At 48.8% G+C, this 25,812-nt stretch overlaps 8 protein-coding genes across 8 annotated transcripts; 5 read left to right on the plus strand and 3 right to left on the minus strand.

Moving 5' to 3' along the window:
* The first annotated feature begins 33 nt into the window (after positions 1-33).
* CNB03240 (expressed protein) lies at positions 34-3,719 on the plus strand. The gene is made up of 7 exons (XM_024656550.1): positions 34-811; positions 1,217-1,452; positions 1,508-1,517; positions 1,568-1,968; positions 2,016-2,066; positions 2,125-2,360; positions 2,931-3,719. The coding sequence occupies exons 1-7, from the start codon at positions 321-323 to the stop codon at positions 3,582-3,584; spliced, it is 2,079 nt and encodes a 692-aa protein (XP_024512166.1). The 5' UTR covers positions 34-320; the 3' UTR covers positions 3,585-3,719.
* Positions 3,702-5,085, minus strand: CNB03250 (conserved hypothetical protein). The gene is made up of 9 exons (XM_024656551.1): positions 5,000-5,085; positions 4,865-4,918; positions 4,729-4,796; positions 4,535-4,677; positions 4,222-4,475; positions 4,112-4,160; positions 3,996-4,060; positions 3,857-3,938; positions 3,702-3,812 (listed from the first exon to the last, which is right to left on the minus strand). The coding sequence occupies exons 1-8, from the start codon at positions 5,033-5,035 to the stop codon at positions 3,897-3,899; spliced, it is 711 nt and encodes a 236-aa protein (XP_024512167.1). The 5' UTR covers positions 5,036-5,085; the 3' UTR covers positions 3,702-3,812; positions 3,857-3,896.
* Positions 5,086-5,260: 175 nt separating this feature from the next.
* On the plus strand, positions 5,261-8,609 carry CNB03270 (expressed protein). The gene is made up of 14 exons (XM_024656552.1): positions 5,261-5,745; positions 5,799-6,168; positions 6,233-6,330; positions 6,406-6,464; positions 6,512-6,577; positions 6,636-6,708; positions 6,761-6,858; positions 6,913-7,007; positions 7,058-7,445; positions 7,508-7,564; positions 7,629-7,644; positions 7,723-7,747; positions 7,823-8,139; positions 8,196-8,609. The coding sequence occupies exons 2-14, from the start codon at positions 6,078-6,080 to the stop codon at positions 8,433-8,435; spliced, it is 1,623 nt and encodes a 540-aa protein (XP_024512168.1). The 5' UTR covers positions 5,261-5,745; positions 5,799-6,077; the 3' UTR covers positions 8,436-8,609.
* Positions 8,610-8,693: 84 nt separating this feature from the next.
* CNB03280 (transcriptional repressor, putative) lies at positions 8,694-12,106 on the minus strand. Its single transcript, XM_568905.2, has 8 exons — positions 11,841-12,106; positions 11,478-11,668; positions 11,267-11,417; positions 10,857-11,215; positions 10,682-10,809; positions 9,305-10,636; positions 8,990-9,256; positions 8,694-8,924 (listed from the first exon to the last, which is right to left on the minus strand). The coding sequence occupies exons 1-8, from the start codon at positions 12,015-12,017 to the stop codon at positions 8,908-8,910; spliced, it is 2,622 nt and encodes an 873-aa protein (XP_568905.1). The 5' UTR covers positions 12,018-12,106; the 3' UTR covers positions 8,694-8,907.
* A 157-nt stretch (positions 12,107-12,263) lies between these two features.
* Positions 12,264-13,748, plus strand: CNB03290 (bud site selection-related protein, putative). The gene is made up of 6 exons (XM_024656553.1): positions 12,264-12,345; positions 12,402-12,604; positions 12,667-13,232; positions 13,299-13,395; positions 13,452-13,595; positions 13,654-13,748. The coding sequence occupies exons 1-5, from the start codon at positions 12,314-12,316 to the stop codon at positions 13,547-13,549; spliced, it is 996 nt and encodes a 331-aa protein (XP_024512169.1). The 5' UTR covers positions 12,264-12,313; the 3' UTR covers positions 13,550-13,595; positions 13,654-13,748.
* Positions 13,749-15,365: 1,617 nt separating this feature from the next.
* CNB03300 (hypothetical protein) lies at positions 15,366-18,955 on the plus strand. Its single transcript, XM_568907.2, has 6 exons — positions 15,366-15,895; positions 15,947-16,007; positions 16,067-17,366; positions 17,423-17,644; positions 17,694-18,009; positions 18,063-18,955. The coding sequence occupies exons 1-6, from the start codon at positions 15,733-15,735 to the stop codon at positions 18,584-18,586; spliced, it is 2,586 nt and encodes an 861-aa protein (XP_568907.1). The 5' UTR covers positions 15,366-15,732; the 3' UTR covers positions 18,587-18,955.
* Positions 18,956-19,147: 192 nt separating this feature from the next.
* Positions 19,148-21,763, plus strand: CNB03310 (hypothetical protein). The gene is made up of 4 exons (XM_024656554.1): positions 19,148-19,524; positions 19,594-20,457; positions 20,508-20,729; positions 20,780-21,763. Exons 2-4 carry the CDS (start codon positions 19,636-19,638, stop codon positions 21,731-21,733), a joined length of 1,998 nt encoding a protein of 665 aa, XP_024512170.1. The 5' UTR covers positions 19,148-19,524; positions 19,594-19,635; the 3' UTR covers positions 21,734-21,763.
* A 32-nt stretch (positions 21,764-21,795) lies between these two features.
* CNB03330 (conserved hypothetical protein) lies at positions 21,796-25,800 on the minus strand. The gene is made up of 8 exons (XM_024656555.1): positions 25,512-25,800; positions 25,349-25,454; positions 25,216-25,304; positions 25,116-25,169; positions 24,828-25,062; positions 24,628-24,771; positions 24,472-24,569; positions 21,796-24,416 (listed from the first exon to the last, which is right to left on the minus strand). Exons 1-8 carry the CDS (start codon positions 25,512-25,514, stop codon positions 21,918-21,920), a joined length of 3,228 nt encoding a protein of 1,075 aa, XP_024512317.1. The 5' UTR covers positions 25,515-25,800; the 3' UTR covers positions 21,796-21,917.
* Between the last annotated feature and the right edge of the window lie 12 nt (positions 25,801-25,812).

Here is a 25,812-nt window from a genome sequence, read left to right on the forward strand (position 1 = left end):
CCACTGAGAATGCATGGTCTAAATAGAATACTGTGAGGTATTGCTTGGAATAAACCACATCTTGTTGTTTTGACGCATCGAAGTTTGAGGGACAACAAGCTGAAAGCAAGCCAAGCCTCTTTAGTCCCCGGACGCGTCCCCACACGCCCCGCTAACGACGAGCGCCTTTTAGTCCGTCGTTGCAGACCTTCTCCGTCTTCTCTTTCACACATACACACACCCACCGCTCTTCCCGCTCTTTTTGCCATTTCGGTATCCCACGTTAACCTGCAACGCACAACAAAGGAAGCGCCAGCTGTTTCCCATCCAGCCCTTTCAACATGCTCCCCCGACCGCCGCCAAAGGATCAGTTCCTGTCTCCCAACTCTGACTACATCAATCAAGACCTGGCAGAAGCAGTACGCGACTCAGTCCGCATAAAATCCTCTCCCTCTTCCAACCAAAGTCACAACTCTTATTCGTCCGCTCAACCGCCTGACGACCCATACACCCATACTGGCACTCGACGCACACCGTCTCCTAATCCTCCGCGCCCTATCGACGTTTTTAATCCCACCAAGCCATCCTACGACGAGGTGTCACCATCTTGGCCTGAAGTCGACAATTTTGACGCTATGGCTTCCGGCCCAGCCTCAGATCAACCGGCGCTTCCCTCTGCAAGGATGCAGCAACTGCAGAATCCCTTTGAAGAGGATGAGATTGAGCCTGTCGGCACAGGGCCTGTCAAGCCTCCGGGCTTCAGGAATTTTACTCTAGAGGAAAATGGTACTGTCCACCCAAGAAGGACCAAGTTTTCAAGGGCACAAACTGGGTGGGTTTCATGTCTTTTTTTTTCTTTGTGCTAGGATGCGTCCCATCGTTTTGAGAGTTGTTGGTGGTGTGCTCGGCTTTTCCCTTGGCCAGTCGCCTGTCTTCGCCTGGCATTCTGGAATGTCGGGATGAGTTTGCGACAGAAAGCTGGAGGGAAGAATCAAAGGAGGTGCCGAAGGATGTCTCACCACGCCTGCAGGTCGCCACTTTTTGCTATAGTCTTCGCATCTCTTGTTCTTTTCGTCACCCGTAGATCAAAAGCGACTTGTAGCTAACGAAAACACTTCACATTACTTTATCTCTATCATTCCCACATACGGAATAATCAACCTTCGCTATCGAACTGCCATATCTCAATCTCTGCTTCGACATTCCTCTCGCCTTATTTGACCGTATCTTTCTATAGCACTACAACGTCGAGCTCATCTACCAGTTATCTTCTTGGGTCCAGCCCACCCTCAGGTCACACAAATAAAATCCGCACGCGACGTTCTCTTTCAACCAATTCATACGGTTTTTCAGGTGATGCGCCCGCCATGGCGGCTTTGACGGAAGGACAGAGGAAAGGGGTTGATGAGAAGAAGGGGAGTAGACACGCAGATGTTATCGATACATGGGATCCTACCGGATTGGGAAGTGCTAGTAAGTCGTGATCTTGAATCTTTTGCAACTCGAGACTGATGTATATGATTTACAGTGTGGCATCAGTAGGTCGACCTGACAAAAGCGGATGTGAAAAGTACTAATCTTTACGTAGCGCTGGTCCCTATGATGCCGCTGCCCCGTCTCGCAACGCCAACCTCCCCACAACTAAAGCCCCCATGAAGGCATTTCACAAATCAGCAAGCCCCGTCGTGCCACCTCGTGGACCCAATACCATTTCTTTATCTCCTCCTGCTCCCCCCGCAAAGGATACTCCCAGAGACATTCCTGAATCTGACCGGCGCCGTCCTTCGCGAGGAATCTCTACTGGTCGTCGATCAGCTGGTGGAGGTCTCACCGGTCAATACTCCACAAGTGTACCGAAAGACGGTGGGTATTTCCCCAACATAGGGGAGGAAGATCCGCAGGATGAGGCGACCCTTGCCAGGATTGAAAGGCAGAGAGAGAGGGAATCCAAGAGAAAGGCTCTGAAAGCAGCTTGGGGAATTGATACTCGTAAGCCGGCTTGTTAGAAGGAAGCATAAAAGCTCACCGCCCCGTAGCCGAGCCATTTGAAGACTACGGAGGCACACCCAACGATGGGCCCATTGATGGTAAGCGCATGCGTGGCCGAGAGATGCGTCTATACTAATCAAGGATCGCTATACATAGTTACCGATGATGACTATTTCCCTGAGTCTGTTTCCGCGCCTCTTCCAATCGGTCGCAGCATTCGATCTCCAGGATTCAGGCTTGGTAGCGATCCTCGAACTCCTTCCATCAAAGAAGATTCAATGTCGCCCACCCTAGAATCACCCCCACCTTTTCGTGCCGTCGTCACAGCAACAAATGTTCCCCCCGGCGGGATCAAGCGAACTAAAAGCTTGATGCAAAAGATCAAAACTATGGTGCGTCATAAACCCGAATCTGAACACACACTTTCCAGTGGAAGTAATGGGAGGCTGGGAATCGGTGGAGGAAGAAGTATGAGTATGAGTACAGGTTTGTCGGGGATCGCGGCGGCCGAAAAGGGTCAGCAAACGACGCCCAACGTTCGACGTTTATCGTCTATCTCGACGTCTGCGCGCAGTCCTAGCCTGACGGGTTCTCCCGTGTTGGAGGAAACAGAGTCGGAACTGGAGGACGCGCAGTCATCGCATGGCGGACACGGAGCAGCAGAAGGTAATGGCTTGGGGTTATACCGTGACGAAAGGAGGGCGGGGTGGTGAAGCTCGGAAAGTAGAGCGTAGCCTAAAACCTTCATTCCTTGTATCTTTTTTTTTTGCGCGGGAATAGATGCGCTTTTGTTGGAAGAAAAGCTGGCTTTCAATACACAGCGCGCATACTGTAGCGTCAAGTGACTTGTTGAAAAGAAGCCTCACATCCTCTTTTTGTATATCAAATCGTTGACATATGCTATTGAATATAATCATTGCGTGGAGATCATGTTGGCTGATTTGTTTTCTCTTCGATTGTAGCGCGAAAATCCCAATATACCATTCCGTGGCCAGTCCCGTGACAATCGACCTTATTCGCCCAACCGCGAACCTTCGCCTATGCCATCTGAGGCTCCGAGCGATGATGTTGTATCTCCTGCAGGATCCGCAACTGCTGCCCGCTATCCTCATCTGTTCGACAAGGGCTCCGGTAGGCCGCCTTCAAATAAGAGATCCGCTTCATCTGCCGCAACATTCACATCTTCTTTTCAGGCTGAGTCACCAAGATCAGTTCCTATCACTTCCGGTGAAGAAAGTTTGATTGCTGTAGCTGGGGATGACAAGCCAAGTCCGGTGAACGGCGCTGTAAAGAGAGAAGGGATCCCCAGCACCGCTCCAGATGGCTACACTATTGTAGAATCTCCTTCATCCAAGGGTCGTGCTATTCGAGCACTCCAGCGAGAAGCTGAACACCATACTCGTTCAGCTTCTTATGGTGCGACTCCTTCTCCGAGAGGGGTAATGGCAGCCCCTCCCGTTGCTCCCGTTCTGCCTAACTTTGATGATTACTGGTCTAGACGTGAGAAGGTCAGATCCGGTTCAGATACGTTGGATAGTGGGGACTTGAGGGAAACCAAGGAACTGAAGAGGAAAACCAGTATGGTGAAAAAGTTGAGAGATAGAATTGTGAAGTAGAAGCTGCTCTGGTGATCTGTCAGCTTGCATATGTGGCGCTGGGGAATTCTGTATCGCCTGCAAAGAGTAGTAAAACTAGGACGCGAATGTAATAGATACCACTTGTGTAGCATTTCGAGGTTTGTTTCCATGTATATGGCTCCACGGTATGTATACCGTAATCCCAACCAGGCGTCTCCATCTCCATAAGAAGTGCTGATTAACAAAAAAATTGATACATGTTTTGTACTTCACACAACAGTCAATTCATAATAATACAGAATATTACGCACTCATGCCGTAAGATATTCAATGGCCGCACACATTTAATGATCATTCTTGCCATTGCTTGTCAGCATCCGTAAGGGGAACATACTTTTCGCCATATCTACCATTAGCGCAATGCACGGGCCTTAATTAAACTGCACTTGCCATGACTCCAAACAGTTTCTTCTTGGTCACGTCACCGTTAGCTGACTTGTCGACTTGCCACACATCTAACTCGTCTATCAGAAATCTTGCTTGAAAGTTCTGAGGAAAATGCAAACCTTGTGATCCTTTTCCAACAGGAATAAACATCCTCCCAGGCTTGGCTAGCTATAGATAACGTTGTTTAGGTTCGTCTACACCTCGGGAGTCTCGAAAAGAGTTAACCCACTTGGTCTACCAACTCGTCAGGAAATTCTGGAGCAGCTGCTCCAACGTGAATGACCGTGAAGGGAGCATATTCTTTTGATCCTTTTCGCCCATCACCGCAAAGCATCAGAACCCCCCCGCCTTCAACATTATGCTTGTCGAGGACTTTGACTCCATCATCGGCAAGGTTGCGTATCGATTGAGATACCAGACCTTGAATATGATCTATGCCAACAACTAGAGACTTGGGTGATAGATAGTGAAAGACGGCCGTCACTGGTTACCGATAGGTATGAGCTTGATATGGACTAACCAGAGAAATGCGTGAAGCTTACAGTAACCAGATCCGCTTCCCACATCCAAGATCCGAGGAGGCTCTTCCCCACCATTCTGGGTCTGAGGCAGGAGCTCAAGGAGGTTTTCACATGCATGAGCATGCATGTGAGGAGCGGATATAGTTGCTCCAAATCCGATTTTCCTGAAATAATGACGTTCGTAAAAAGGTTGATAACGACACCAGGTCACTTACTGAGGGGAATCCTCATAGGCAAATGTACGAAGTGGTACATAGTGTTTTCTATCCACCTTCATCATAGCCTACAAGAGAGGGAAAGTACAATAGGTAGGCTTCATGTTGAACAGAGCTTTGAATAGGACAGACTCACAGCTGCCACCCGAGAAGAGTGAATTAAGCCAGAGCTTTTCATGTTCTCAATAAGCTAATAGTAATGCAAAACGTTCAGCACCCAGCACTCTAGTGACAATGCATTTTGAAGGCCGATGTGAGAGTTGCGACATACTTCAACATTGGTGCGCCCACTTGATAACCATGCCATGATTGATAAGAGTTCAAGGAATTATCAACTGGTATCACTAGAGGATCGTAGTGAGAAAGTGGATTAATGGTTGGAGCTGCTGCTTCGGTCGGTCTTGCCTCCACCGAGAGCCTCCACCTTCCATTTCTATTCGTTAATTTACTGCTTTTCTCCGAAAGACGCAACCTGGTCGGGTGATCGGCGATCGGTGGTCGGTGAATTGATCCACCTTCGGCCTTCTCCGGCCCCGTCATCATTTCACCTTATTTAGCTTTTCAGCTTCGTTCACCCCAAGAAATTCCCCACGTAAACTGATCGAATCGCTGGTGTATGACTCGAGATAACAGGATAATAACCGGGGAAAGACAAAGTTGGAACAGCTTGTGGGCCTGGCCACCAGAATAGAACTATCAGCCGCCATACGCTGCAATACCACTGATCGGGCCGTAGGAGGTTCACATTATGCTGATCACATGGTACCATCTTTTGGACGTATTGCATGCCATCTAGCCAACTGTTCATTGGAGAAGAGCATATTAGAAATTGCATTATCGTGTGCTCAAAAAAAGAATCTAATAGGATAATGTAGCGCTAAAGTGAGATGTGTCAGACGACAGACAAGTAGTGGCACAATATTTTCATTCACCACTTCTGTATCCTCCGAATGCCATTCTTTTTCAATTTATTGACTCGGTTCCAAAGTAAGGATCATTGTAGTGTTGATCTTAAAAGTACGTTCGTCCATCCCAAAATGATCGATCAGCAAATGGTTGACTATTAACAGAGGCTATCTCTCTACGAAGCATCATCAGGAGACGACCACACAAAAAAACCCTGTCGTTATCCGGTTAGGCCCTATCGAGTTATCAAGCCCTACAGTTTCCGTTATTAATAGTTAGGGTTACCCATCTCCTGCGAAACAGAATCATTTTTATCAAGCCTGTCATTACTAGAATACTGTTCCTTCCTGTTCAAAATTTCGGCTTTACGATATACCACTTGCTTGCACTCGCTTTTCAAAAAGCTCCATATTCGTCCAGAGAAGCAGTCGGGCAAGGGAAATATGTTGAAGCTTACACGATCTTTGGATGGTGCTACCCCCTTACCTATCACTCAAATTGCAGTGCTTATGGTTGTGAGGCTAGCTGAGCCAAGTAAGTACCGACCCTTTCCCGTGATCTGCGATGGACATAGACCTAACAACTTCCCATGTGACAGTTTCTTACACGGTGATCTTCCCGTTCATCAACCAAATGGTGGAGGAACTGCAAGTCACAGATAATCCTGATCACGTTGGATTCTATTCGGGTTTAGTGGTGAGTCTTCGATGTCAGACACAGTTTCTCCAATGAGTTGAGAGGCCAGGGTATGTCAATCTCATTTCGCTTCAGGAATCAGTTTTTGCGTTTGTTCAATTCTTTACGGTATACCATTGGGCTCAATTGTCAGAGTAGGTTTACATCTATGCTAGACAGTGTCTTAGCTCACAGTTTACAGTTGTATAGGACGAAAACCTGTGCTTCTGCTGGGATTGACCGGGGTCGCTATCTCTGGATCCCTGTTGTAAGTTACCAGCACCGAATGGAGATCGTATAGGGTTGCACTGAGCTTCAAACATTAGTGGTCTAGCCAGTTCCTTTTGGATGATGATTCTCTTCAGAAGTTTGAATGGAGCGCTCAATGGCAATGTTGCGGTGAGTCCTAGAAATTATCGTAAGGTCTTCAATCGGTGTAATGAGCCGCTAGGTGGTGAAAGCAGCCATTGGTGATATCACGGATGAGAGCAATTCCACAGAGGCTTTTGCGATGTACGGACTTACCTGGACGGTCGGATCTATGATCGGGTAATTCGGATGATCGACAATCGAGAATGTCGCTGACTACATGCATCCAAATAGGAATGCCATGGGCGGTTTGTTGTCTCATCCTTTTGAAAGATTTCCCGAGTGGTTCGGCTCGGTATATCTATTGCAAAGCTATCCATATCTATTGCGTCCGTGTATACTCTGTTTCAGTAGCTTTTTAATCTGACCCATCTTTTAGCTTGCCTGGTCGGAGCTGGGTTAACGGTTCTAGGTATTTTGTTTTCGCTCCTTTTTTATCGGGAATCGTTACCAGGCTTGTCAATTCCCCCGATCTCGTTATCTTCTTCATTCTTTATCGACAGCAGGCTATCACGGCGGCTATCTTGGGTCCTTCCTTCTTCTTTTAGCAGAACCTCAAACCATGAAAGGCAGGTTTCAACAGCGTCTTTGATGTCAGAAACGGAAACATTAGTAGATTCCGATACGAGGGACTTTCTTGCATTGAGGAAGGGAATCGAACTGGTGGATGAAAATGTTGAACAAGCAAAAGTAACCAGGTGGGGATTCTGGGAACTAATGAGGTTCAAAAAAGTCAAAATTATGACTGCTACTGTTTTCTTGAATTCGTAAGCTCCTTTTCAGATCCCATTATCGAATATGAGATAACCTGACGAACTTTACTCACTAGATTTGTTCAAGGAGCCTGGAACGCAGCAGTGCTATTATTTTTCTTTGACAGAAATCAGTATGCCATTTGGATTAAACGAAGTACAAGGGATTGTACTGATATTTGATTTATCTTTATGTAGCGGACTAGGCATGTCTGTAAGTAAATGTAGCAAACAAGTAATGTATCTCGAGCAGGTCAGGACTTCGTTGATGACCATTCTGCTGCCGCTACAGGCTTCAGCAATTGGTATCGCAATGGCTATTAATGGAATTTGGACCATCACATGTCAGATTTTGTTTCTCAACCGTCTTCGCCGATTACTCGGTGTCTCACTTGCTTATAAGCTGCTTTCTCTCGGTTGGCCATTGGTTTGGATTTTTATGCCTCTCTTGCGGAACGTTCTTATGTCAACGGAATCGCCCCTTCCACCACTTCAAGACGTGCCGGACACAAAGACTAGTCACCACCGCTATCACCCAGTAATCTATCCAGAAGAAAGAGCATGGCCGACGACTATTTGCGTGAATCTTTACTTGATGTTTGTTACTGTCGTGGGTATGAGCTCCAGCCTCCTGATGGTACTCGTGAACTATGCCAGCCCTGACAAGACTGCACTTGGGGCTATCAACGGGATCGGCACAGCTGCGGGCGTAAGTATATCACTATAGCCCCATCATTTACCAGATATACTGACGCCAGATGTTAGTGTATGGCTAGGGTCATCGGGCCTTCTTCCGTCTCTGCTCTCTTTGCATTCTCGATGGATGGTCAGGTCATGGGTGGCAGGCTCTGGTGGATCTTCATGGTTGGTATGTCACTCGTCAACTTCGGTATCTGTAGCTTGGTTGCGTCCGACAGCAATGGTACTCGTGGTGATCTTGCCGACGAGTTCGATGAAGAGGTGGAATTGGATTCGGGAATAAGAGAGAGAGTTGGTGCAGAATAAGAAAAATCGCACAGAGAAACCGTGGATCTACCCACAGAACGACATTGTAAGATTCTTTCTGCCCGTTACGCGCCTGATGAAATATTTGTTGGAATATAAATGAATTTCTGTACGGATATGTTGAGCAGATTATATTTTGTACCGTAGAATATGATGGTTGGACGAATGAACGAACTTTTGAGAAATATCTACAAATGAGTAACAATATTAGTCACTGAGGTTGTTCCAACCATTTTGCAAATAGAAATGGTGGGGAATCTCTCCAGTCGCAGCGTTATCATCTTCTCATGAGCCGCGTATAGGGCAACGAAGTTTACAAACGAGTTCAAGTGACCAACTGTGGCATGCATTAAAACAAAGTCAAAAGACTGATGTGATGGAAATTTGGTATTGGCGGGAATAGAAGCGTGAATGTGAAGGCGTTGAAGAGATTGAATAATGTGATGGGGTTCGACAATGAGAATTTAGTAGATTAGAATCGACGGTAGCCTAGTAGCACGCATTAGAGGTAGCGCATATACGACATGAAGATGAAGGAAAGAAAAAAAACCCACCATGAGCAGCCATGGGCGCTGGTGATTGACCTCTCCTTTGGTGCATTTGCATCAGCTGTCTTGCATCCGGATGATGCTGCAATGGTGTTTGTTGAGCCTGCTGCAATTGGCTGAAAGCCATCGGAGATTGAAAAGGTCCATCCTCCTGTAAAGCATGAGATGTTGAATCAGGAGAGAAGATGACACGCTGCTGCTGCTGTTGCTGCTGGTGGTGTTGGGATGAAAACAATTGTGGGGGATTGCCATATTGAAGCATTGTTAAAAGGGCTTGTAGTGGTCAATATTCTATCATAGCCAAGTGCGGCCCAAACTTACTATTGTCGTATTCTTCTCGATCTCTTATTCCCTTTTGCATATATTGACCTTGCAACAGCGTCTGCTCCAGCCTTCCGCTCGGTCTTACTTCATATCCATGCAATCCGACTGTCGCCACATTTTGCCTCTGCAGGGAGGGCGAGGCACTGTAGACTGATTCGCCATTCCATCCATTCTCTGTTACTCCAGCGGTCGAATCATAACTGCTCGAAAAATTGTTGTTCATCTGAGCAGCGAACGCTCCGTTGTTAGCATCATGTTGAGCATGAGAGGACAAAGACGCGTCGTTGTTGCGATACCACCCATCCCGGAAATTTAGATCTGCTACGCTACGTCGCCCGTTGCTGAAAGGACTTTGGGCAGAGACGTTGACTGATCCTCGAGCGAAACCAAACCGAGATTCAGTGCGTTGAGCATTGTGGTCATCTTCAGAAATGCGTGAAGGTCCGGGCGTATCGTTCGACATTGCCGGGGAAGGTTCGTCAGCCTCGAAAGGCCTGAACAGTCCAGAGTAATGGTCAACTGGCGGAGACGTTGGTGCAACGAATAAATCAGGAATCTCGGGCGCATGGACACCTAGCTCAGCCAATCCTTCGAGAGTCTTGCTGAATGGGCTAGGCTCGTATCCTTCCGCTTGTGCTTGCATTCTCTGTAGCTCCCTATCGTCCAAACCAAGCACGAACGCGAAGTCTTTGTCGTCCGCGGGGAAAGGGAATATGACAGGTTCAGGATAAGGAGAGTGAATGATGATGGGCTCTGAGGATACAGGAGGTGGAGGGATGTTTTCAATGATATGAGCGGGCGTCTGTGGGGCCGGGGATTCGGACGAAGGGCCAGCATCAGACTCAGCCGACAAATGTTCGTCGGCAGACCCGTCCGTGCCTTCCGAGACAGGCTCCGTTTCGGGAGCAGGAGCGGGAGATGAAGGGGCGAGGACGGGGACTGAGGCAGATGCTGAGGGTACGATATTTCGCGATAAAGGAGGCACAGGAGCAGATGAAGTAGTTGACTTTGTAGTCGCTAAATTTGGCAAAGCATTGGCCTTTCTCTTGGGCGATGTCTGATTACTACTCGGAGTAGTGCTCTGGGTTGAATCGGTACTCCGAGCTCTGGCCATTGTAGCAGACTTCTTCTCCTTCTTCTCTTTAATGATGATTGGGACTGTAGGTGAAGGCGTAGGGAGAGGGAACGAGGCATTGTTTTTACTGAGAGGGAAAAGGCCGTTAGCTTTAGTTGGTCGGGCAATGGCGCCAGCGGAACCGCGACCAGATATCTTTGCACCGATGCCTTTTCCCCAACTGGCAGCGCTTGGAAGGCCGGTTGCCGAGGAAACTAATCACATTAGAACTACCAGATATCAAAAGACGAAAAACTCACCTGAGTGACCGTCCTCGCCTGAAGGTTTGGGCCAAGCGATTTTGGATGACAGAGAGGGAATTGTCTGTTGTGGTTGAGCCTGACTTTGCTGCTTTTGTCTTGCATCGTATTCCGACGGCCGCGTCAAGCTACATCGAGCTCAGCAATGGTTACTTCCATAATACATGGTACGTACGCAATTTCCATGTCTTCTTTTGTGAAAGTGTCGCTTTCGCCTCCCCATTCGTGCAGACCATGACAGTTCGAGTTATCACATTTTGCACCCTTCAAAAATGTCTCGCAATACCTCGCAGTCCCGTATGACGCCTTCAAAACGGCACCAGGAGGGCCTTGCGGAGCAGGAATCCCATCCAGGGAAGTGATACACCGAGCGGCATCTTCTCGTCGGATATACACAATATATATGCCAGTTGAATCAGAATTATCAGACCCAAGAGACGGAACGGAGGTTGATGATTTCGTGTCTGCAAGGTATAGCTTAGAGATTTTGCCGTATTGACCGAAGTAATCGTTGGACCGAAGCACGGATAAAGCCTGCGACAATCTATGAGCAGCGAAACAGGGATTTATACTATGTTGACTTACCTCGTCGCCTATAGCAGGAAGTTTCATGCCTACAACATATACCATGTTTTTCATGACAATTCTAACCCCAAGGAGATGCCGACGACCAATACCAGTCAACTGCTTGATCGTTTTTGCCTTTTTTGCCTTTTTCTCCTTTGCCTTTTTTACCCTAATGGTAACATGATAATCAGCAGGATGATCAGTTGGAAAGACCGTCCAGATGACCTACTCTTCCCAGTCAACAGGTTGAAAAACGACAGCCTTTGTATCATATGTCCGACGACAGCCTGGACATCGAGCATCGGTGGAAAGCAGCTTGTTGTAACAAAACTGACAGATCTGTAAACCGCACTGACAAGGCTTGAAGTTAAGATCTGACAAATCGAGGGGTTCTGCACAAAGCAAACAATCGGGGTCATCCTACAGCACTATTAGCGAGACTGTATCTTATAATGACATTCCATTCTGTGAAAATGAGGATCAAAACCAAACGATCTACATCTCGATGTGTTGTTGCCGAACATGACAGAACGCGTCCCCATGACGCCCCCCGTCTGTTTTCCGTCCAGCAATTCTAAGACATTGCACGCACCTCGTCATCACTCCAGTAGACATCTTGAAGACTTTTAAGCGTTTCTCTGCTGACACCAGCGCTGGATGTACTCGCGGGTGGCGGGTGTATAGTTGACCTTGTTCCACCCAGGCTTGCGAGTGGCTGGTGGCCCGTTGTGGGGTTTGGAGGAAGAGGATGTATGGAGGGAAGGGGCATATGGGGGTTTTCTGATCCGTGTTGGTTACTAAGGGTATAGGATTTGTGGTATTTGACACTATGTACCGGCCGCAGTAGGGGAAACTTGTCAGAAAGCATGCATCGAATTGCCCACCCGTCCCTCCTCCATCGCCCTGATATCAGGCTCATCGCATCACCAAAGGCGGTCTTTGCCGGTGTTTGCCACCCAACCGCGGAGTGGCATCCTCCCCTATCGTCAACACCCATTATTTCCGCCATGATAACGATACATTGCTCTCGATCACTCTTTACGTCCCATTCGCATCATTTCCGCCATGTCAGACCTCAAGGCATATCTTGCCGCAAAGTACGTGCCACCACATCTAACCATATGAATAACTGACCCGTGCGGACGTGTTCTAGGTACATGTCCGGGCCCAAGGCGGACGCTATTCTTGCCCGTTCATCAGATCCCACACTGAAGAAGAAGCGGAAAAAGCAACAGACAAATGAAGATTATATTGGTGGATCAGTCAAAGCTGAAGCCTCCGGTGGTTTAATGTTGAGAGACGAAGATGAAGTTTGGGGCAGGAGTAAAAACGAGGATGAAGAAGATGATGCTCCTGGTACGTTTCTTCACTATTGTTTATCTTCAGTTGCGCATAAGGGGTGTCTAACTTCATCGTAGTGATCGGGAAAGATCTGGCAACTTTCAAGGGATCTAAATCCTCTTGGGCGACCGTTGCCAATAAATCTGCTCTCCCTTTACCGCAAGCTGAGCCAACATCCCCGCAAGATATCAAACCCGATATCAAGGAGGAGCCAGATATTGACGGGCCTGCAGCCTCAGCTCCAGTACAAATGACGAAGCGCCGTGGTGGTTTGCGTACAGCAGCCCAATTGAAAGAAGATACGGAAAGGGAGCTGGCGGAGCAGCGCTCACCGTCTCCTGCTGAAGGTGAAGAAAGACCAGATCCCACAGAAACCGTTCATCGTGATGCCACTGGTAAAATCATTGATGTTAAGAAGCGTCAGGAGGAGGAGAGAATAAGGGAGGAGGAAGAACGGCGAAAAGAAGCGGAGAGGAAAGAATGGACAAAAGGTATGGTACAGCGGAGGGACCGAGAGGAAAGAAGGCGATTGGAAAAGAAGATGGCCGAGGCAGATGTGGGTCGAAGTAAGGATGACGTGAGAATGAATAAGGAAATGAAGGAAGAAGAAAGATGGAATGATCCAGCCGCAGCCTTCTTGACGGTAGGTATTGATTCGATTCTGCTTTTTGCCCCGTTGCATACTGACATCTTCCTCTTCGTTCAATAGAAAAAGAAGAAGAAAGGGCCGAGACGCCCAAAATACGAAGGCCCCTGGGCACCCAACCGGTTTGGTATTGCCCCTGGGTTTAGATGGGACGGTGTAGGTGAGTACCGTCTACGTCCATATCGTTCTCTGCATGAAAGCTGATCACTTTGCCAGATCGTTCCAATGGTTTCGAAAAGAAGTACTTCCAGGCACAAAACACGAGAGCACGACGAGAATACGAGCATAATCAATGGAGTGTTGAAGACATGTAGAGAGCATCGTTTAGCATGGCAGTAATATTTTTATAACAATTCACATGTATGTTTGCATCACATAGATTGGTAATAGTACTCTGATTATTATCTTGTCCCTTGAGATGTGTGGATGTCCCTACCATTTCATTTCCATGATCCTTGTTGACCGATCAGCGTTTGATGGGATGTACAGCACCATTGAAGGGGAAGCAGTAGACTTTTGTCAGATGCGTCACCCCTATCGGTTGGAGCGCCTCCCTTCGACTAATGTCCGCCTAGTTTGTTTATTAGCGCGTAGCGCGCCATTACAACCTCGCTGTCTTCCGTCTTCTGTTCTGTCAAAACGTCGTCACAATAAACGGAAAACTCCCATCATACGGCATCCCGAAAAAAAAGTAGTCACGGAGTTCAGACCGGACCATGGGATTGGATAATCGACATCCGTCAATATCCGCGATTATTGGTGCAAGCAGCATCGTACCGCTGGGTAGTAGCTAAACAGCAACCGATATAATCGTCCAACTTGGAGTTACCAACAACAAGAAGAAAAATTGCTTCGTAGCAGCATCATCATGCCCTATGGTATCATGATTTCATCGATCCGTGAATTAAGAACTGCAGCCGGCAATCAGTAAGTTGTTTCAAGCTGCTACATAATACCCTAAAAAACTGCCCATGTTGAGGATACGCCTAATGACATCAGTGGAGGACTATACATAATGACCGGGGCAGCAGATCTTGTTGGGAAAGCAAATCCAATTCATCAAACCTCCTGCTGTGCTCATTTTGGTCAGGTGTCGGAACTTGTAAAAAGGAGCCAATCGACCTTAGATTAACCTTTTTCAACTATGTGATGTACTGACAAACTCTGTTGATTTGTAATCATATGCCTACATATTTTCGCACTTGTATCGCAGGCGGCAGGTAGTAAGTAGTATAACAATCTCGAGCAGCAGCACGCACATGATGGCGGCGGGAATAGTGGAGTTGTTCGGGTAGCTGTTTTCTGGAATAATCAGAGTGATCACATACTCAGGACTACCTATCGGTTTTACAGCTCGCGTTATGCTCATAGGAAGCAGGAGGCAGCGAATGAGGGAAAAGGAAGGTGATCGTTACTATCATGCAGCAAGTAACGCGTGTGAAAGAATCGTTACTGCACTCTGCAATAATACGCTGTACTTGAATGAATATATGGTACGCGTACGTATTTATCCGGTTATCTTGTACAACTTACTTACGTACTACTACGTATTGTGGGAACCGCTTTGGATCTTGTCTACTATCAGCAGATCACTTGGCTCCTTTCATTAATTGGTGATTTATTTATTGATACATAGACCCGGCTTGGCAACACGGCGATCATCGATTTTCCGGTGTTTGAGCGGTATATAGGGGAGAGCTATTTAGTGCATGACTGCTCGACCCTCGATTATTAGTTTAAGTTAGCAGTCACCAGCAAAGAGAAGGAAGGAAAGGCCTTTGATAATGGGTAATAACAATGAATGCTTTTAAGTTTCGTCGGATTTAAATCATAAATGGGGCTCGATTAGTTTGGCCATGACTCGCTCTAAAAGATGATTAAACGTGTTGGCGGAAGAGTGTAGCCGGTAAACGATTGGCTGTTAGCTGCTGTTTGCGAACGACGGCACGGAAGCGGCTTCTGTTCTCCGATGGCGGGTGGCGAGGCAGCGTGGACTTCAAATAACCGGAAGCAATTTGGCTCCCTGTTGCCCCTGCTGCGTGGCTACCTCCTGGACCGGACGTGGTCCCTTACATCAGAAGACGAAAAAAGTCTTAAATAGGATAATAGTTGCATAGAACGACTACCACCTTTCCATAAGCCGTAGTAGTAGTTTACCGCGTCACAAGTTCACGGGACAGCCTTCTTAAGACCATCCGCTAGTTCCGGCTCGAGATCTGCGTCCGGCATTCAGCAACCTACCGGCAGTCGGGTCTGGCCCATCAGCCACCACACATCCTTTCGACCCCATCGGCCCCGCATAGCGCACGGCTTCGCTGCAGCAGCACATAACATCCTTCCAACGGCCTCCCACGAGCACTAGCACTCGATCGTCACCTGACCACTGCATTACACGCTGCCGCGCCATGAGTCGGCGTCCTCTCTAGTCCCACCGGGTCCTTGCTGCTAGACGATAGACAAACATCTCTTCAACAACTTACCCGCCACACCCCACATTATGGTTGCCCTCGCCCCCTCTCTCCCATCCCCCTCCGGCACGTCAGTCCGCTCATCTCGCCATGTTCCTCTTCTCAGCCTCGCACCCCCTGCCTTGGCCTTAGGCGACGAACTCGCAGTTGGTGAACCCGGTGAAGAAAACAGCGTCGGCGAAATATGGAACGGTGAGTCCTCTTCATGTTGCCCGAAGCAGAAACGAGCTGAACCTATCCCAGTGATCACCCGCGCGGCCGATCTTGTGAAAGACGGCGAACGCCTTGAAAATCTTGCATGGAGGTCAGTCATCGACTTTCATCATCTCACCGTCGATGCTAATGATCGTGACGCCTTTTCAGGCATTGGGGCCAACCCCGCCATGCGTCGTTTGGTCGCCGGCTATCCGCCTCATCCCATGGATCTGCCTCAGACGCATCTATACAGACACCCAATGAGCCTTCTTATTTTACCCGCGTCGAGCGCCGGACATTCGGTGGCGCTTTACAGTTATTGGTTGAAAAGGGCGAAGGAAGCTTCAAGGACTGGGTGGAAGACGCTAAAAAGGCTCTGCCACAAACCCGGGTGCCTACCATCTCGGTACCAGAAACACCAGTTGCCAACGGTGTAGAGATTCGGCTCGTAGAACCAACACCAGCGCCTAGTAGGGTGGGTAGTTTGGGTGGGAGCATCAACGCCTCTATCTTCCCGTCGCGCGAAATTCCCCCGGTGTTGAAAGAGGAGGTTGAGGCTGAAGAAGATGAAAACTCGTCATCAAAAATAAATATAACAGGACGACGGGTGGCAATATCTCCCATGACAGCAAATAGGGACAACGCAAGTTCTCCAAGGAGAAATCGCAAGTTTTTCGTGCAATCAAGTCCCAGCAAGGGGAGCGCATCCGACTCCCCGCTCCCATCTCCTGTCACAAACGCAGCTCTCAATCCCCCATCCCGTACAAAACATGGACGGCGGAGCTCGGGTGATTCTTCATCTGCAAGCACCAGCCACCGTAGGGATTCTACACACGTATCTCATAAGCGGCATATATCCCTCACAACCATGCGAGGCAAATTTCAAGCTGAAAAACGAAAAGCGGCAGAGAATATGGCAAAGAAGCAAGAAGAGGATGTGGAAGAAGAAGAAAGTGGCTGGGAAGACGAGGATCAGGTGAACGAGGACGACGAAAATGAGCCAGAAGATGATGAGAATTGGTCTGACGAGGAAGAAGCCGAGGAAATCGCTGAAGATGAGCCAGTGGAAGAACCCTTGCCAGCGCCTTCACCTCAGGATGACCGTGAAAGGAAAAATAAAGATCCCAACCGGCGCCGTTCTAGTTCTCGCCCGAGACCAAGTCGTGGGTCAGTCTCACAACCCAACATCGGTGCCGTTTTAAGCCGAAGAGTATCTTGGCACGGTGATCGCTCCCGAGAACATCTCGCAATGACACGACCCATTCCACCTCCGCCTGCACCCACGCCGCTACAGAAGATGTCCAAGAAGGAGCGACAAGCTGCGGCTGCTGAAAGAGCTCAAATCGAAGCTAGACTTGAGGCACAGAGGAAACGAGAGATGTTTGCTAAGCAGCAAATTTTTGGTACAAGACCTTCTTCCGGATTGCTAGCGTCTGCTTTACAACGTGGAGCTAGTATGGTTAATCTTGTAGGCGTTTTCTGTTCAGAAACAAAATATTTCAGTGAACTCATCCATTTGTATAGCCATCTGCATCCAATGATGCTCGTACTGTTTTGCGGAATTCCCCCACACATGGACAACTGACCTCCTTGGCCCAATCGCCAAGCTTTGCAGGCCCATCATTGCTCCGCAGCAAATCTGCCGCCGCCATGCCTGTCCAAACTGGAGTTAGTGTTACCATTCCTGCTGGTCACATCTCTAAGGTTGCTGGAAAGCATGAGGCAAGTAGTCAAGAAAGTCAATCGGTAAGTTTTGAGAATCATTTTCAAACTTTCGGACCTAACTTGGTTGTAGAAGGCCAGGGCGAGCGCTGAGTTGGAAAGCGAGAACGAAGACAGCGAGGATGATGACGCCAACTATCTTAACACCACCCAAACACGTCAGAAATTGGCAGCCCTCAATTCCAGACAAGAAACTAAAACAAAAGTCAAGACTGCAGAAGTTGAGGACCGGCCTGATGTAGAGCCTGCCCCTGCGGCCTCTCCAAATGTAGCCCAGGCTTTGCCAGTTGGTCCAAGGCTCAATGAATTCGGAGTAGTTGAGCCCATGACTCCTACTACAAGGAGGAGAAACATCATCATGGCGGAGATGTCAGAGTCATTGAGGAGAAGTAAGCAATGGCCTATTGCCAAATATTGCGTATTTGCTGATGTGATTAACTAGACGTCGTCTTGGAGAGGGAGAAATCGTCCGGCGGCTTATCGCGGATACTCTCCGGAGGTGCTAATCGCCAACGTTCCGCCCCCTCTATGCAGCCTTCCCATCACTCTGCTGTAAACTTGACGCAGTATGCTCAAGACCAATCTCTTGAACATCAACCTACTGCTCAAACTTCTCAATCATCGCAAGACGTCTCTACTCATTCCCAATCCCATGCCAGCGGTCTTCCTCCACCCGCGCCGGACGTAAGACGCCGTCCAGCACCCAACGTGCTAGGTGGAGGCAATATTCTTCGCCCCCTGACGCGTGTTGGTACAGATGACGAGTTGTCTGGTATCAATAGGACACAGTCAACTGGAATATTGGAATCCGGTCAGAGTAGTAGAGGGACGAACGTGCCTCAACCACAAGCGCCAACTATGATCCGCTCTGTAACAGATGGTAACAGTATGCAAGGAGGGAGGGAGAAGAGAGAATGGAGGAGGATCAATCTCATGGACACTAGTTATAGGATTCACGGATGGTAAAGAGGTTAAAGAAGAAGCAAGAGAAAAGAGAGGAGGAACGGCGAAGCAATCGCAGTTTATTACATACACACACACAATCATTCTCGACAATAACAATTTGACGCGCGCTTTCAAATACCTTCATGTTACTCTATCAGCATTGCATTTCGATACCTTGATCCTTTATCATACAGGTACTTCTTACCGGCCGCGTGTCCCGTCAACTACCGACTCTAGTCTATCTTTCTTTTTATACGTTTATTGACTTATATGTAGGGCTTATGTTGTTATTTTTATAGTTCATGGTCATGCATGAATTAAGCTTTAAGCTGCATATAATTTTTTTTGCAGTCAGGCTCTTACACTCAGATGTACTCTATGGATTATTGGGCTGCTTAATTGTGCATCTTCTCCTATAACAGCATGACTCCTATATGGTTAGCAACGTTCTGGCATGCTGCGAGCCTTTGTTCAATTTGACGCGAGTGACGAAATCACGTACGTACCATCATGCCGTGCAGTCTGCTTCATTCGATTCTTGATTTGCCAAACCTTCTCACACTTCTGTCTTCGTTTCATTTCTCGACAGGTTCAAAAACGCATCCTTTATATTGCAGCTCTGACAGTTCGGGTTGCTCTGAGACAACACGGTTTGGCTCACGCACTGATATGAGTCCTTTGTCCGCCAATCCCTTCCATCTGCGCGGCCGACATGGTATCACCCATGCCTAATTTGAATCCTTTGTCGTTAACTCGCTCTGCCTTCTTTTCATGGGGCGGAGTGCTGTGAAGGTCAACATGGTCGACGGCTACCCTTTCCACTACTATATGCGATAGAAATAAGTGGAATTTCCACGGTGTCCTACTCACCATTTTCAGTGATCCACATTGGTTGGATATTCACCACTAAACTTGGTCCCAGCAGTCAAATTTGAATTTCATTTTTAACAAGAACTTCTGTGCGTCATGACTCTTCTGTCGCTGTGTATAAAGTCTCTGCAGCTTACTATGGCAACGCTCTTTTTCAGAAATCCTGCAGACAGCCATCAAGAACTTCCTGAATACTCCCCATGTCACTTCATCGTTACTTCCCCCCGCCTCCTCTAGCTCTTGCTATTCACCCAGCTCCCACATCTAGACCAAAAGTGACTAATAAAGATAAGCATGATAAAGCAAAGGTCAACTTGCAAGCAAAAGCTGAGAAAGGAAAACAAGATCAGAAGGGGCAAGGTGGTAAGGCAGATAAGTGCACGCCTACAAAATGCGACGCAATTGTCAAAATTAAGGATGGAGCTGTACTGACACCTATTTCTCCTGGTTCCAACTTACCGGAACCCCCTACATCTGCGCTTGGTGCAGTAGTATCAGACAATGATAAGGAGGCCGATGCCAAGAAATCGCAACCTGAACAGAAGGACAACGATCAAATTGACAGCACCTCTAAGCTTACTGACCAAGTCCCCGAGGCTTTGGCAGAGAAAAAAGACGACGGTTCTGAGCACATACACAAAGAGACCGACCTTGAGCCTGAGCCTCTCATCCTTCTATCTCCTGCCCCTTACCGACCCTTGAGAACAAGGTTAGATTTACACCCTTCAGTGGTTTACCCACCAGTGAATACTGACCCGCGAGGTGCATATCATAAATACGCAAAGGCCGTGGGTGCCGAGGTTATTTATGTGGATGTGACAAAGGATGGCTGGTTGACTCAACAGTGGAAAGAGAGGAATGAGAGAGAAGCATTGAAGAGACTCATGGGTGAGTGGGAAAAGGAAGTTCAAAAAGAAATCGAAAAAGAACGCAAGAGAGTTATAAAGAAAACTGTGCCAAAGACCAGCGAAGGTATACTTCTCAACCTTTGGAATGAATTAGTAGAGGCCAATAACCATGAAGTGAGGGATGCCTTAGTTTCTCAAAACAGGATTACTGAGGAGATTTGTAGCTTTCGGCTAACGAATTCTGGAACATGTATGACTGGAACGATTCTGAAGCAAGGAAGCACCTTCGTTCTGATGTCAAAAGGCCCGAGATATTCTCCCAACAAGATAACAAAACTGATTCCCCTGCAAGGACGACAGCTCAAAAACCAGAAATCGAATGGACCAAAGAAGGTGTAGAGGACATCTTATCTACTGTTGGTATTCAATGCGTCTACAACATTGAGGTCAGTTGTCGACTATGATTACAAAGATACAGTTCTTATCATCTTTGTAGCGACCCCCTTCTCGTCACTGGTCAGAACCTGCAGCTGCTTTCCTCCTCTTTACGCATGGTTTTTTTCTCCTCCGACTTGACATTGCAATTACCTGGAAACCAGAAGATCGAATCAAACAGGGATTCCAAGTGCTCATTACTAATTCTAATGACCGTGTGTTTGGAGAAATGGTGAAAGCTCAGCAAGCAGAGGATAGAAAAAGAAAAGAAAAGGAATATAGGGAGAGGAAAGAGAAGGAAAGGAAGGAGCGAAAGGAAAAGGAAGAAAAAGAGAAGCAACATGGGAAGACAGGCATTGATGAAGCTCCAGTAATGACTGCAAGCGATGCCAATGCGCTGGACGGCGAACCCCCTGTAATTACCGCCAAACCACCTTTAGGCAAGGCTATCACCACCATCCCAGTCATCACCCCTTCCGATGATGCCGACTCTAAAAACCAAAATCAACAGGGTGATCAACAAGCTGTGAAAAAAGATGTAAAGCAAGAAATCGAAGCAGAACATGCGCCTGGTCCCAAAGCCGCTGACCGTACTGCCAATCCGGCTGGGGTTGAAAAGAACAAAAAACTAAACGAGGCCGATGCAAAAGCATTAGCAAGGGCTATCAAACCCAATGGTGCTGTTGGCCTGGATGGTATCAATATGACTATGAAAGCTCTTGAGCTTGCCGTTGACGACAATAATTTGACTACCAAATCGAACGATACCAAACCTTTGGCCAAAGACAAACCGCTTGTTAAGAAAGATCCGGTTCCTCTGTTCTGGACTTGGACTGAGAAATGCGAAAAGTGGCGATGGAGGAATTATGATGCTGGAGTGCATCTCGTAGGTCCTGGAGGCTGGGAGGAAAGAGACTGGCAGGTGTTTGCAGATGGCAGGCAGATTGAATATTGGGATGCCGAGCAGGAAAAGATTGAAAAGGAGGAGATTGATATCCACGATTGGTCGTTGTAGGTATGCTACTTGAATCTGTGCACAATGGGGCGAATGAATTGTACAATAACAAAAGAACAAATTGTAAAGTGCATACACAGTACGTGCCCCCTCCTATATAACGTCAAACGTCAAACACGCCTTGAAAGTTACAATCACCCAGCACATATCAACGGCCAAGAAAGAATTCAAAAAAAAAACGTCTTTAGATATATCCGCCCTTTTTAAATTTCGCAGCAGCATTTCCTGACGCATTATTAACCTCCCCCTTGTTCCATCTTTGAATGAGAAGGTTGACAGGCTGCTGCTTCTCAGGAGATGATCCGACAGCGCTCTTCAGACTGTCCTTTTCAACCACCTCATCCTCCTTTCCTCGATGGTCTGGATTGCTGCTGTTGAACGATGTGGACACGACGGGGTTCGGTCTGACGGACGGATTGGCCGACATACCTGGTCGAATATAACCAACGCCCACTCCTGGATCTTGCCTAAAGGTGCTTGGTTTGGATGCGACTCTAGGTTTTGTCGGATTGGCCGGCTCATTCCGAGCAGTAGTCGTATTGACAGGCGCAGAGTTGTCCAAGTCGGCACTGGGTTTTCGCAAACCTACAGGTTTGCTGGCCACAAAAGGTTTACTTGCTAAAGCGTTCGTACCCTCACTGGGTTTAGGCACATGTTGACGAACAGACCTCTTGTTCGTATCCTCGCCCGGTTTACCAATGCTTATAGATTCGTATTTGGAAACCATTCCATTGATCGAATCCTTTTTCTGGTGTCCTTGGCTAGGTCGTGAAGGGGACGAGATGGATGTTTTGGGCGGGGATTGAGAAGAAGGAAGTAAAGAGGAAGGCTCGCTACGCAGCGGGGGAGACAGCAATGAGCTTCGGGAGGGTACTGAATTGGATGAGGTGCTGGGAAGGAACATTGATTGTGGGCGGGCTCGTTCGCGTGAAGGGATGCGCTGGGAGACTTGCCCGGTGGATGGTTCCAGCCGAGAGGTGGGGGCGGGTAGAGTCGTCGACTTTATAGGTTCGGGCGAGACAGCTTCACTGGGGGCGACTGTAGGCTGGACAGTAGATGCCGCCGATTTTGGCGATTTCAGCTTTCCATCGTCAATAAATGGCGGCTGGTCGGCCGCGTTTTGTCTCTCCAACTGTGCCCTTTCAGCCTCTGCTTCCTTCTTCCGTACCGCTGCTTCCGCCCTCTCGGCCACATCTCTCTTCCTCATTTCCGCAAGCGGCGACCAGTTGTCCGACAAGATGTTGGTGCCGCCGCCAGTCTTGGCCGCGTCAATATCAAGAGGGGGCGGTCCTCTGTTCATTGCGCTTGTGGCGGACATGGCGGCGCTGGTTGCAGACGCTGGGGAAATCGACCGGACGGGGACGATGCTGGGAATTCGCAGCGAACCCGTCTCTTCGCTGCCCATGAGATCTTCAGGCGTCGTAATCGTCTTTTTATCAATCTTCTTCTCAGACACATTCCACTTTTCCCCTTGTTCTCCATTTCCCCTCTTCATCATTTCTTCTCGTCGCTCGCGTTCCGCATCTTCTTCTTCACCGTGGTAGTAGCCTCTACCTTCTCTCCCCCCCCCTTGAGCCAAATTGGGCGCCAGGCCGGATACTTGACCCCTAAATGCCGTACCTGTCACCTGGGTCGACCTCGGCTGGACATGGACATGTCCATGCTTCTCGGCTTCTCCCTGCATGGTCTGGCCATCTTCATCGGGAACCCTCGTATGGCCGCCAGTGAGATTACGAGACATGGACGGCCTGCTGTTGACCAAAGGCCGAGGACGAAGTGCGCCGAAATAAGAGGCCGCACCGCGGGCGGTGGTGGTACTGCCAGGCGTCGTGTTGGCGTTGTCGGAGGAGGAAGGAGGCGAGACGACGGGTGAAATGAGCTTTTCGGGTGGGCTAAGGGTGGCTTCACTGTTGAGAGTCTCGATGGAAGGGAAACGGCTCTCGAAAGAAAGGTCTCCTTCGGGTACTACGCCGGCGGATGGAGGCTCGGGCGATTTGTGCGATACTGCTGGAGAATGTTGCTTTGAGATCACCGTCGTCGCACCTGACGGGACACGCTTGACTGGGGCGGATGATCGAGAAGAAATGGATGGAGTGCGGGTGATACCGGACCCGAAGGAATCGCCAAAACCGGTAGGACGCTTGATAAAGTTGGAACCGTATCGGCTCTGACTTTGTTGACTAGATCCTGTGGTCCCAGTTGGCCTGACTAGAGAGGCGCCAGCGCCAAACGAATCACCAAAGCCTGTAGCGGTCGGCTGCGTAGAAGACACTATAGGCATTCCAAAAGCATCAACTGGAGGTGGCGATGTGGTGGACAACGGCGCGCTTCCGGAAGACAGCGAGGCGCTCTCTCCCGTGATATGCAGTCTCGACGGTGCTCTGACATTTGCCGAACCGGACGTCATTTGAGGCTTTTGCTGGGCTTGTTGCACCGGAGATTGCTGCCATCGCGCCTGCTGGGTTTGTACTGCTGTTGGTCTAGGGCTCTCCCTGGCAGTATCTCGCGTAGGTCGTCCTCTTCTCTGCGGCTGCACAGTGGAGGCCAGTGATGGCTGTAATGACGGTGATTTGCCCATGGACGATGGAGAACCTGTAAAATCCAGGAGGTTATTGGAAGAATGTGACTGAGGTTTAGTGGGACGAGGCTGGGCGGGAATGGGTAGCGACTTTAACGTTATAGGCTACGATATGTTTTAGATGGGGTTGAGGGCGATGGGGGGGTGGGGAAATGCTCACATAATCAACTTCTGGTCGCGTGCCGCTCATTTCATGTGCGACGCGCAGGACTTCAAAAACTGTGGGCCGCCGGGCAGGCTGCTCTACTAGCATGGAGGCTTTATAGGTGTCAGCACTTGTCCGAGCGGGCCAAAGGGATAGCGTGAAAAACCTTACCGATGAGATGCTGAAGTCGGGGAGAGTACTGCGGCATAGGCGGGAAAGTATACTTGGCGTTCACGATTGCCAACGGTCCGTGCTCCTCGAAGGGAGTTGTGTAGTAGCAAAGCTTGTACAGCAAACAGCCGAGGGCCCAGACATCTAAAATCTCATGAGCTCACAGCTCCACCGCATAGACCAAGATGCTGTATACTCACCGCTCGGAAGTCCGACAGGAAGACCCAACATTGGCTCCACCATCTCTGGACTCCTGTATTGCAAGGTTGTATGCCGGTTCAGGTCCATAGCAAGCGCGTCAGCTTCAAGCTTTGTTTGGGGCGGCCTGTCGGCTGGGAAAGTTGTAGAGCCAAAGTCGCATAGTTTAAAGATGAGTGAGGTGGGTCGCTGAGGGGTTGGCGGGATATTGATGGGTTGGGAAAGGACATTTTCAATCTAGAGAGGACATGAATGAGTCGAATTATATAAGGGTGGCAGAGTGCGCCCACCTTGAGATCCCGATGCAAGAGAGGTTGTTTGAGTGAGTGCATGGCAGCGACAGCCTGATATGGGATGAATAGCTGCCCACGCCAAACTGACAACACTTACTTCGCAGACATCAGTGAAGATATTGAGAATCTCAATTTCTTTTAACCTGTCCCGCAGTCGCTTGTTGAGAAGATCGATGATACCGCCGCCTGGCATACGTCAGCCTGCACCGTCAAGATCGTTGGAAGCTTACCAGCGCAAAACTCCATGAGGATAAACACTTCATGCTGTCCTGCAGGAGAACGTGTATGCGACGAGCCAAGATACTGCACCAGATGGGAATTCGGCGGGAGTGATTTCTGCTGTGGGCATCAATACACCCGTCTCTGGGCAGCCGTTATGCACGGGACACGCACCATGACCTCGATCTCCTTCTTCACGTCCACCCAGACCGAGTCGTCTTGGAATGCTATTCTCTTGAGACAGTGCTGGGTGTAGCCCTTGTCGCCCCATCGTCCCTTCTTCTCGGCGCTCCTGCCGGGGGGGTAGATGGGCGTGTCCGAGGTGGTGAGGTAGACGTGTGCGTACCCGCCCTCTGAGAGATAGCGCTCTATCCTGACGTGGCACTGGCCCACATCCACTATCTGGCCCGGATGGAGGGTGCCCTTGTGGCGCTGCGGGGGCGGGGGGTGCTGCTGGGGGTGGCGGGGGGAGGCG

This window comes from Cryptococcus neoformans (genome assembly GCF_000091045.1).
Source record: "Cryptococcus neoformans var. neoformans JEC21 chromosome 2 sequence".
Lineage (NCBI taxonomy): Eukaryota > Fungi > Basidiomycota > Tremellomycetes > Tremellales > Cryptococcaceae > Cryptococcus > Cryptococcus deneoformans.